This window comes from Calidris pugnax, unplaced genomic scaffold, assembly GCF_001431845.1.
Source record: "Calidris pugnax isolate Ruff unplaced genomic scaffold, ASM143184v1 scaffold44, whole genome shotgun sequence".
NCBI classification, from domain to species: Eukaryota; Metazoa; Chordata; class Aves; order Charadriiformes; family Scolopacidae; genus Calidris; species Calidris pugnax.
The window spans coordinates 34,253,489-34,265,582 of record NW_015094506.1 but is presented as its reverse complement, the minus strand read 5'-3'; the positions used below and the strand labels follow the sequence as shown (position 1 = coordinate 34,265,582).

The 12,094-nt window shown below is 38.1% G+C and overlaps 1 protein-coding gene across 2 annotated transcripts in view; it reads right to left on the bottom strand.

The window, feature by feature from the left end:
- Positions 1–12,094, bottom strand: part of CPED1 (cadherin-like and PC-esterase domain containing 1) — a 144,965-nt gene that overhangs the window by 24,986 nt on the left and 107,885 nt on the right. For both annotated transcript variants that reach the window (XM_014963915.1, XM_014963916.1), the window contains one exon: positions 620–737. In XM_014963915.1, the coding sequence (XP_014819401.1) occupies positions 620–737 (118 nt within the window). The remainder of the gene's footprint in view (positions 1–619; positions 738–12,094) is intronic.

Below are 12,094 nucleotides of genomic sequence, written 5' to 3'. Positions count from 1 at the left end.
ACTGCATACCTGAGCAGTCCTGTGGGTTACTCTGATTTGTTAAAGTACACTTTCATAAATCTTCATGCAGCTGTGACTTAAACATGAATACCTGTCTGACAATCTGTTGTCGTTTAGGGTCTTGCCAAACCAAAGAGATGTCTTGATTGTATTGGGGGTTGTAAAATTTTTGATCTGTCCATCTTGTTTTTTAAGGTCTCAATATATGTAAAAACACACACTATATTGTTTGAAATTTTAAATTGTTTTTGTGCTTCCAATATAGAAGTGGAAATATAACATTGGAACAGGTAAAAATGTGTTCTTTTTCTAAAGCTACTATTTCCTTTAAAATAATCACTTCCATTTTAAATGGTTTTGATGGAAATATCTCAATGGATTTTAAAGGCTACATGACAATAACACAAGCAGTGGTGGATCACTGATTAGAAACTTATTAAACAACAAATTGTCCCATAAACTAATTATCCTGATTTTAAAAACCTGTAACTATAACAAGTGAGCAGTTAAAATTATTGCACTTGGGTTATGTCCATAGAAAGGAGGAAATACGATTTGTAGTTTTACTTTGATGAGGTGCATGAGTTAATTTTCAGAAAAAAGAGGATTGAGTACAAACCTTTTGTGTCCCCAGCTTCACAGGTCTTAAACATGGTCTGTGAGATTGCCGAGAGGTACTCATGAGACAGCGGCTGCAGGCCACAGGACTCCTCTGGACGAATTCGAGAACCACAGTCCTGAATTAAAATTAAATCTGTGAAAATGACGGCACCGCACCCATCCATATGACATTGAAATCCTCTTCAAGGACATTTAAAGAGGAAAAAAGTTTTTTTGGGGTTGGTTCTGCAAATCATTCATCCTTTGCTCTTCAATATATATTATTAATATGAAATTTAGAAACCTTATTCCATTCAGACAATGGTTTTGTAATAAATTATCCAATGTACAAGATACTACATTTACTCGAGATATAAGAAAATTTGAAGGCAACCATATACAACATTAATGTAATCTAATGTTGTCTCTACTTATCGTACAATTTCTCTTACTTGCCCTCAGCAATTCTGTATGCATATCTGCAGTCATAGGGAATACATTTCTGTGATGAAATGCCCCAAATTAGATTCTGGAGAGATAGGTGCATAAAGCAAAAGAGAAAGAAAGCAGAAAAATTTCAAGGGGAAAATGCAATGTGAGATGTAATCCATAGTAAACCTCAGACGCTACCATAAAGGTAACATAAATAATGGACATAATTATGTTTAAAAACATTTGCCTTTCAATTAATTTTCTTTATAGAAAAGAATCTGATCTTTTTTCACATTCTAGTTAAAGTTCACAAAGACCCATGATTCCACAGAAATATTTTTTCTATGTTTATGCTTGGATACAGAACTATGAATTGATTATTAAATGAACAGAATATAGTAAAGAACTAGAGATTTCTAATGCAATGGCATGCACTGTAAACACACTTCATAAGGAGCTGAGTTTCTCACATTTTGATAACTTCTGATAAATTTTATAGGCATTAGGAGAAATGTATATGAGAATTAATTAATGCTAGATGCCTAAAACATTAGCAGTAACAATCTGGAATACCAGTCAATCATTTGAAATTAACTTTCTTAAAATTTGCAAGCGAAAATCATTATTGGATTTTAAAAAACTTGAACATTATTCTGTATGGAAGGCCAGAGGTGTTCCCAGCTCCCCAAAAATTTGGATGTATCTGGAAATATCCAGATAAACAGGGATTCCTTACCTTAAGTTTTACTACATGTGGGTTTTTACATGTTAAGTAATGAGCTATATCAACCTTGTGCCTTACAGTTATAATGGTCAAGCATTCACTGACATGCTATAAATGACATCACAGCGTTTGTGACATTGGGTAATTCTTTCAGTAATTATAGACACCTACGGTATATACGGCTGCATGAGTTGCTCATTCTTGTTTTCCTGTAGAGAAATAGCATTCCTAGCATTTTTAATCTGTTTTAGGTGTGCATTTCAGGATAAAATGAATCACATCCTAAAAATACCTTTCTCCCTCAACCATGACAGGAGTTTAGAACAATTTAGAGGCGTATTCCTACATTAGTTCAGATTTCAAATTACTTTGAAAAAATACTCATCCTCCATACTGCCTTGCCCAAACTGGTGCTATTGCCAGTTGTTTCATCAGAAGATAGGAGTATTCTGGGGTCAGTGTTAGTTTAAGAAATAGTGTCTACTATCTCATATTTCATTGTCTCACCTTCATTTCTGTGTTGTGAAAAGCTCACCAGAACATGAGGGGTATTTTCACCAAAACTGAAAAGCTATAAAATGGGGACTTAAAGATGTGAAAAAGATCATTTTATGAGAAAGAAGAAAATATTATTAAATTACTATGGCAATCATTACTTAATGTGATTTTATTTTTAAATACTTTATAAAAAATGCAGTTGCAGCCCTTTCTGGCTAAATGGAATATTAGCCATGGTAATGTTCAATAATTCAAAATTTGCCTTTTTAAAGAATGGCATATGCTTAGTGCTACTATTTTCAAACAAACTACACAAATGGAAGCACACTTTTAATGCCCTGTATTCATGTCAAGAGAGAGTATTCTTGAAACCAAAAAGAGTAAGAAGATGTAATTTCTCAAAAAATATTTAATTTCATTTCACTGAAGTATGCTGATTCCTATTTTCATTTTCTAATATGACATTAAAATTAATTTGGCAACTTTCATGTAATATTATTCACTGTTTCCATGAAATTATGCTGTATCTAGGATGCTATGCCTAAATTGGACCAATGAGCAAATGACAGTTATGTCCTAATATTGTCAAGGTGAAACTTGACAGTTTGTAGGATATGTGCCACTGATACAGATGGAGTTATGAATCCATCCTGGAATTTATTAAATACTGGTGGGTCTTGATTATGCAATTATAATTAATCTGATGTTATTAAATCCCATGGTGGGGGAAAAAAAAAAAAGTAGAAGAGAAATCTTCCCACTGACTTCAAAGGGTTAAGGCCATTTTTGTTCACAAAAAGTCAGAGAAACGGTAAAAGTGTGTGGGTTCTTTTGTACAGTTGTCCTGTTCTCAGCTTAATGCTCTGTAACTAGGGAAAGCTGTTATGACAGAATGAATGGCATGGTATCTTTTAGTGTTAAACTGTGATGTTGTCTTGGAGCCTCTGCGTCTGGACACCCTGTACAGCTATTTGACAGTATTACTTCAACTAACATTACTATCAGAAAGCTCCTACTTTGCAGTAAAACAATTTGCACAGGACTTCACAAGAAAGCCCGAAATTCCTGAATGTGCTGCCATTGCTCTCAACATAGTGCCATAAAATAACTTAACAGGGATTTTCTTGTTCATACCTCTGCCCAGGGTATGTGTTTAAACAAACAAAACTTGATTTTAATTGCATTCCTTGGACAATATCATTAACAACAGTTTCATGTGGCTGGTTTATTACTAATCACAATCAATCTGCAGATCAATCTACATCACTGATTCCCTTTGACTTCATTGTCTTTTCAAAGACATGCAAACCATGAATTTCAAAAGACACTGCTTATGTTTAATATGTAACTCACATCTCAAACTGTAGGGTCAGGAGAGACTGTGAAGCACTGAACCAGCCTTATTTGTTTCATCTTTACTTCTGGGGGAGTCTAATCCTTTATCATCGTTGACATAATAATATAATGTGCAAAATGAATCTGCGGCGGCTACAGATTTACTGCAGCTCCACCAATATATGGCTCATTAAGGGCTTTTCTAACTGCCTGCAGATTTCTTAAAGTTTTCTTCAGGTGCTGCAGTGACATGACATCCTTGCCTAGCCCAAAGATGAAACATCGTGTGATCTTAAGTATGTTTACAAAAGATCACTCATGGCAAAGATGAGAGCCAGACATGTAAACTTAAATGATAGCTCTGTGTCTGTGTCTGTTCTCCCTGCAAACCTTCATTTTGAGAAGGCAGACATAAAACGACCCTTGAAATGTCTGGACTAGAATCAAAAGAAAAATTCCTCTGCATTATGTACTTCAGTTCACAGTTAGAATCGACTCTTTATAAGATTGGTTTGGCATTTTATTAGTAAACTTTCTTTTATCTTCACAGAAGATTTTCTGGATACCAGCAAATAAAAGGAATAAAACTTTCCTCTGTACATCTAGATAGCTTTCAGTCAACATCAGTTGATACTTAGAGGGTGAACATTTCTGGAGTCCATCTGCTGTGTGAAATGAGAATTGGTTTTGTTCTAAACACACCACAGCGAACAGTGAAGTTTTAGCCGTTAAGAGATCACGCACATTTTTCAGCCTGCTAATTTACAGGTTTTTTCAAATTATTAATTTGGAGCTATTAATGCATTTGTTTCATTTATTTACAGTCCAGGTGACAGATATAATAAGAATTTTGTTTGTTTAGCTCAGCTGTCAACAACCACACTGTATTTCCTCTCAATTATATGCATATACATATACATACATAGTTTCACTCAGGTATACATAAATATTAAAAAAAACATAGCAATTTTAAGATCATATTGATGTGTGTGTGTGAGACAGGGAGGGATCCAAAGCATTATAAAGATGATCCACACTCATTCAGCTAATATAATGGAATGAATGTAATATATACAGTACTATTGTAGTTGCAGTTATGCTTTAGATTAAGAGATCTAATTTAACTATTAATGGATTTTTAATTCCTGTTGTACCTTTTTACTACAACCACCCTAATGAAAGAACAATTACTCTGAAATTAGAGGAATTGCCTACAGAATAACCCCATAAGGTTCCACCAAACTGCAAGCAGTTTAAAGGAGAGAAGGTAAGAAGCCCACAGCTTTCCTAGGAGAAGTCATATCGAATAGGGATAAATCATCTCTGTTTGTCTGACAGTCAGTGCTCCAGCAGTAACAGAGCACCATATAACAAAATTAAAGTTACTTGTAGCATCTACAGATGCTGCTACCTGTCAGCTCAAAAAGAAATTTTAAAACAGGAAGGTAGGATATTCAGAATTTTTCTGGAATAACCCAACTCTGTCCGTTCAAAGCTGTTACTAAAACGATCATTTTCAGTGGAAGCAGACTTATGTTAATGAATTGAATGCTTTTGAAACTCCCACCCAGGATGCCTGTGTGTAGGCTCCATGCTCAGCTTTCTCAGTAAAAGCCTTCTTGCATTTGTATTAAAAGCCCTAGTGATCAATGGGGATGGTGAGCTCAAGACCTCCAAAGATGTAATTTCTGCTTAGGTACTCATGCCTGAAATTGCACCCAGCCCAAATCACTGAAGACTACCCCTACCAGACTAATAAAGGATTAGCATATCAGAATATTTAAAACTGAACAACAAGGGAAACATAACTAAGCTCACAGAAATACATTTTAGCATTGCATACAACCAACAGGTAGCCAAAGCCCTGCAACTTTTTAACATCCAGAGCCCACACGTGTCTGGGAACAGGTAGATGAGATAAAGGTGGACGGGAAGGGAGGAGACCTCTCCATCTATGGAGCTCTGACCCTGTAGTCCTTTAGCCAGCTTTGCCCATCAGCCTGGCAGGTCACCCAGCCACCTCCTCCACGGCACCACAGCCCTGACTCAACTCGTGATGCTGCTGGTGCTGCCTTATTTCTTTTGATTGTTTACATTTTAGACATGACAGAACAAAGCTTCCTGTGAAAGAGGTAATTTTGAACCCTTTTCTGTCAGCCTTTGCAGGCTTGCTGACTTAACTTTATTTGATCTGGTTCTACTTAAGCTGACCCAAGTTTCTCATGAAGTCCTTTCATCTCTCTTTACTCCATCTTTTTCTACTATTTTATACATAACTAAAACTGGATGAAAAGTGATTAAAAATGATGCTATGGAAGGAATTCTAATAAAATTAGTCAAAGAATGAGCTCATGAAATAGTGAAATTGTATCTTATTACTAGGGAATATATTGTGAGCAGATGGATTAGTTCCACTCTATCAACTTTATTAATATGGCAGTAATAAATGAAGGAACAGTTGGCATATTGACTTCTATTCAACCGCCTCCCTCTGTCCGGCTGCATTATTCAGTGATAGATGAACCTCCAAAGATTCAGAGGTTCAGGCTGCTTTGGTCCAACACCCAAATTAACTAGATTGAATTGAAACTCCTGGGTGTACAAAATAGGACTAGAAAGCTCTCACAAGGAGAGAGGCAGTCTCCCAAGAAATTTCAGTTCACTACTGCTTTTGGCTGGGAAACAATTACTATTATTATTCATCAAGGACTGTCTAAGACTTAGATGAAGACATTGCCTACATCAAAAGACACACAAATCCATTAAACAGATAATATAGGATTAATGCGTTGAACTGATGGAGTAATGTGTCCGTGTGTTGCAGCTATGTTTTAAAGGAAAGAAATTGCCACCACTGTGTTTTGTAAGGAACCTAATGTGTTCCATCTGCAAAAATGGGATAATATTTCCCCAGTGACCCCAAAGGCACTGTCAAAAAAAACACATTAAAAGACTATGTGATGCTAAGTTCCATGGGGATCTGGTAGGGGCTATAAAAACACTTTAGAAAAGGAGTCTGGGCACTCACAGTGTTGGAACATGCAGCGCACAGACATCACTAGGAGACTGGGAATGATATGAAAAGCTGAGATGCTGGCCATATTGTCAAGGCATGGTGGAGACATCAGAGACAGTTTGAAATGTGGACAAAGTGCAGCCATCAGTCTAAATCGCTTTCAAGTTCTTACTAAAGCTATTCTTGTTGTTGCTACAGTTCATCTTATTTTGTCTTAAGAATACAAGCATACCATGAATTGCAGGATTTTTCTCTCTCAATCACAAACCTGCGACAGAAGCACGTCATATATACACCATATCTTTACTATCTGCTAAAGAGCTTCTGAAAATCCAAGGAGGTGCCTCTCTACAAAGGCAACTGCCTCAAAGCCCTTACGGATTATATGGGCAAATAAATTTCATCTTGACACTAAAGCAGACGCAAAGTGACTTCCTCTGCACTGAGAATGCTAACCTCATAGAAAGCTAAGAAACTGTTCTGAGAAATAAGCACTACTTATAAAGAGCAAATATTGCCAGTTTCATACCACTATTTTGATATCTTTTATGTGCGTGGAGAATATAAAATAATCCCTTCAATCTATGAAGGATTTTGATTCAATTCCTTTTTACATCAAGTTTGATATTCCACACGATTTCAGCTCGACTCTCTATCTGCCTTTCTGCTCCCAAATAGTCAATAGTTCAAAGTTCAGCATTTGTGAACCATAGAATGAAAATGTTCTCGAGGGCTGAAAAGGATGACTCTTAGTCTAGCAGGGACTTGTGAATTATACTTCTGAAGAGCTCAGAGATGCAGCAGAATTAATTGAAGTAAGACAGCTGAATGTGAAATCCAACTGCATTAAGAATAAAATATTGCAATCATAAGTTTTGGAAAATATTTCAAACCGTACCTAAAGATAATTACAGCTTTTTTTTTTTTTTTTTTTTTTTCCAAAATTGAAGCTAACATCTGCATGGATTTTTCAACTGGTTTCTTAACAAACACGTTTTCCTAAAGCAACTAATGATATTTTTCCCAAGGAAGAATAGTGACAATTTCCAGCTTGTATCCTTTATAAACTAAAAACGCAAAGCAAGACAAAAAAGGAATTCAAACCTTCCCTAAAAAAAATTAAAGCTTTTTTTTTTTTTTTTTTTTTTCAAAAATTGAAGCTAACATCTGCATGGATTTTTCAACTGGTTTCTTAACAAACACGTTTTCCTAAAGCAACTAATGATATTTTTCCCAAGGAAGAATAGTGACAATTTCCAGCTTGTATCCTTTATAAACTAAAAACGCAAAGCAAGACAAAAAAGGAATGAAAAGAATTTAGTGTTTCTTCCTCCCTCAAAATGAAGATAAAACAGGAACAAGGGATAGCAGATAAAAAGAGGCTATTTTAGGTTCTGGTGTTTTTTTCGTTTAAAAAGTCATACAGTAATGTTGACCTGGAGACTTTAAGAGCTGCATTAGTTTTGGATTCTCACTTAGTCCTCCTCTTTCTCTCTGTCTTTTCCCAGTGCAAGATCTGAATGCAAATTGACTTGAATTTCACCAAGTCCACTATCTGAAAATGGGGAACAGCCTGAAAAACCATGTGCTTTGACAGTGCAAGAAGTAAATATTTTATGTGCTAATCAAAGGAATTATTAGGTATTTATGGTTCTCTCTCAATAAAGCACTGATATGGCCCTGACTGTTCTCCCTGGTAATTAGGCTAAAAATGTACTGTAATAGCTGGGAAATCCCACTGCCTTGTGGCTATTTTTGAAGATCATTCTCTTCTACTCTCACATGTTCAGGATATATGGCATTCATGGTTCATATTGCAAAGAGATCTATACTCTACACCTTCCTACGTGCAAGAAGTACTTGAACTCTAGCCTTTGTCCCTTTGATTTTAGACTAAAGACCTTTATATCACAGCTACGCTGAACACAGCAGAACTTCTCAGACTGAAAGGTAATCACTACATTCAGAATGTATGAAAAGGTATGAGAGAAAGAATGAGTTGAAAAGCATTACTGTTCATGAATTCTGAAATTGAAATACTCTGACAATGAATGCAATGCACTGAAAAAAAAAACATATGTTAGCCAAGGACGGAGTCCATCTGCTAAAGCTACTGTAAAAGCAGTTTTTCACAGGAAGTAAAGCTTGCAGATTTGAACTCAGTGTTTTGGGGTGTTCCATACCAAAACTATTTCTTTCTCACTTTTAGCACATAATACTGTAGACCTTGCAAGAACAGCTATTAAATTTATTTAGAGCTTGGGGCATACGGATGTTAAGATTCCAAGGAGAGATTTCAGATGCTTGGGTCCAATTCACAACCCTGCCTCATTTTCTTTATCAGCTTCTGCAGCTGACTTGGACCTCCACCCAACACTATTCACTCCTGTAATGTATCATCTCTAAACACTCACTCAATTGCCACCATTCTCCTAAGTGCCTAAGTTTCTTCTAGTGGGCATAGGCAAAACCACTCAGCAGAGCTGTTAGTCAGCCCCTTTACCCCTAAGAGAGTTCAAAAATCCCTTTGGCAACAGTACTTGGTCTGAGAGGTGTTCTCAGGATGTGCCACCGGGAGTGTGCAGTGCACAAAGCACTAACTGGTATTTCCCTGACTAGAACCTTTCCCTGTGATATAGCAAAGACAGTTTAAAGTCCCTCTTTTGACAAATTTGCAGCAGAGATTTCCGTTCAAGCTCCCAATGTCTTTCCCTCCAGTCAGTGGGCTACAGGCTCTTCTGGGCAGTTCTGTCTCAGTCTCTCCCAAGGAAGCTGTTTGCATTTGCTTTGCACATACAGTTAAATGCTGTATGTATGTAAAGAGCCTTGAACCTGGTCCACCCACAGGCTTGATGTGTGTAAAGAACAGAGGGTGAAACCGGATGGAGGGAGAACCACCAGGCTCCCTGTAAACTGTTACCTGGAAAAGGACCTAGTGAAGGAGGTACTTAACGCCCTGAGAGAGCACGGGGCAATTCAAAGTGGAGAACAGGCTCTCCTGTAACCCAAGACTGGATGTGTAACTCTCAGAGGAAGGCACACTTAAGACACATTCCTTTCATATGATTTTCTGCGGGGCAATACATCTGACTCCCTAATCACTGTGCTGGATCATACAGAATCTTATTTTTACGATCTGAACTCTTCTATTTCAAATTTGAAAAAGGGTTGCACCCAGACGCATTTTTGTGTGTGCTTTCTTCCCCCAGTTTATCAGATGTTCTACTAAAAATAATAATAAAATAAACCTTTCCCTGCAAGCTTTACCTCGTTAACCCTCCCTGCGCCATGCATAAGGAGTGCAGTTACGCTGCTTGGGCATGGTGTGTTTCCCTAGCCCTCAGGATGCTTAAATCTCTCTCTTCCCAACTGACTGCCATGGATTCTCCCGCACATTCCCTGAACATGAGAGAAGGAATGCAGTACTGGGTTTTTTTTCAGCAAGATATTCATGATTAATAGCAAGCTGGTAACTGCCAAGCAGATTGCAAAAAGTTCTGCAAGTCTAAGCACTGATTTTGCTTCTTTTTTCTTCTCATGAGAAAAAAAAAAAAAGAAAAAAAAAAAAAAGGAATGTTGGGCTTTTCTTTCTTAGTCTAAATTGAGTTTAATTTGGCCCAAAGGATTATATAGGCATTATTGAGCCATGGATGGACTGACAGCAAGATTTCAAGAACTTTGTTACCTTGGGAAAGTAGAAAAAAACAAAGGTAATGAAATAACAAATAAATGGACTAAACATTCATCAAGAAAGCCAGAAAAGTTTATTACTCTACTTATGTTGACTGCATGGTGAATTAAAATGCTTTTTGTTTAAGGAATTAGTGCACACCCTGTTTTATACAGAAATTGTTCTCTGTGGCATACTAGGTCTTGGAAAACACATCAGTCGTGCATGGTCTGGGGAACACTGAGGAAGCCACTAATAGAGGCTCAAAACACCAAGTGGAAGACTTCTGAAACCGTTTTCCTGAACAATGCCAAAAAACCCAGCAAGTTCCTGCCTTTCATGTAAAGACAGAGTCTACATATGTGTGGAGGCTTCACTCTAATGGAAAGCATGCTTGGATCTGGTGGACAACAGGAGGTATTTCCCTTTGTATATTTACAGTCGGCACTGACGCACATGTTTGAAGAGCCCGAGCACACGGCCAGCTTTGTGCAGCCATGCACTTTGATGTTGGCTGGCTTTAATGGTGTCCCAGGGAACACACAGGGCCAGATCCTGAGAGCAGCTGTGTTGAAAACCAGAGTCGTTCAAGTCAGCTCCCAAGAGCCAAACACTCTCCTCTTCAAAAAGCAATACCCCTGGTGAGAGGAATAGAATCACAAAATGATATGGGGTTGTAAGGGGTCCTCTGGAGATCAACTAGTCCAACACCCCTGCCAAAGCAGGCCCACCTAAAGCAGGCTGCACAGGAACATGTCCAGGCAGGTTTTGAATGTCTCCAGAGATGGAGACTCCACCACCTCTCTGGGCAGCCTGTTCCAGTGCTCTGCTACCCTCAAAGTAAAGAAGTTCTTCCTCATGTTTAGATGGAACTTCTTGTGTTCAAGTCTGTGCCTGTTTCCTCTTGTCCTGTCACTGGGCATCACTGAAAAAAGACTGGCCCCTTCCTCTTGACACCCTCCCTTTAAGTATTTATAGGCATTGATGAGATCCTCCCTCAGTCTTCTCTTCTCAAGACTAAAAAGACCCAAGTCCCTCAGCCCTTCCTCATAAGAGAGATGATCCCGTAATCATCTTTTTAGCCCTCTGCTGTACCCGGTCCAGCAGTTCCCTGTCCTTCTTGAACTGGGGACCTATGCTTGTTCTCCAGTGAGAGTGGCACAAATGGTTTGTCTGCTCAATACCCACTCTGCACTGAAAAATATCACCCAGATATAGATGGCCAGAAGGACACTGAGGTGTGCCATGGGACCAGACCTGAGCCTGTGGATGTCCATTATGTAGAAGGCCACCTCAGAGACTACTGCTCCTCACCTGAAACCTCATCAAGAACAAAAGAGGCTCATGAAATCGATGTGTGCTGGTTGCAATGTCCCCATTCAGGGCAGGGATGATCCCTAGCACCTTGTGCTTTGCTGGCACCTCAGGGGGAGGCAGGTTGTAGCGGTTGGCATTCCCACATGCAGTAACCTCACCATTCTGTATTTGGCTCTTTCTTTAAAGTGGCATTTGATGAAGGGCCTATCTCTGATAAAGGGTCCACCTCTGAGGCTTCTCTGGCCAAATATCAGACCCTTCTCTTTTTAAGACATTATGCTGTTCGTTCAAGTGAGTCGAGAGACAGGCTCAAAGATCTTGAGAGGGCACATCTTTAGCAAGGACAGCATTTACACAAATCTTTCTAACTGTAACCAACAAACATTTTATGGAAAATATATTAGTGATGTAAAGTTTAGAGCCTTGTGTGCATAAAGAAATGTGAGGACTAAAACTAAGAATGTGTAAATGACACTAGAGAAAGTCCCGGTGCAAAGGTCCA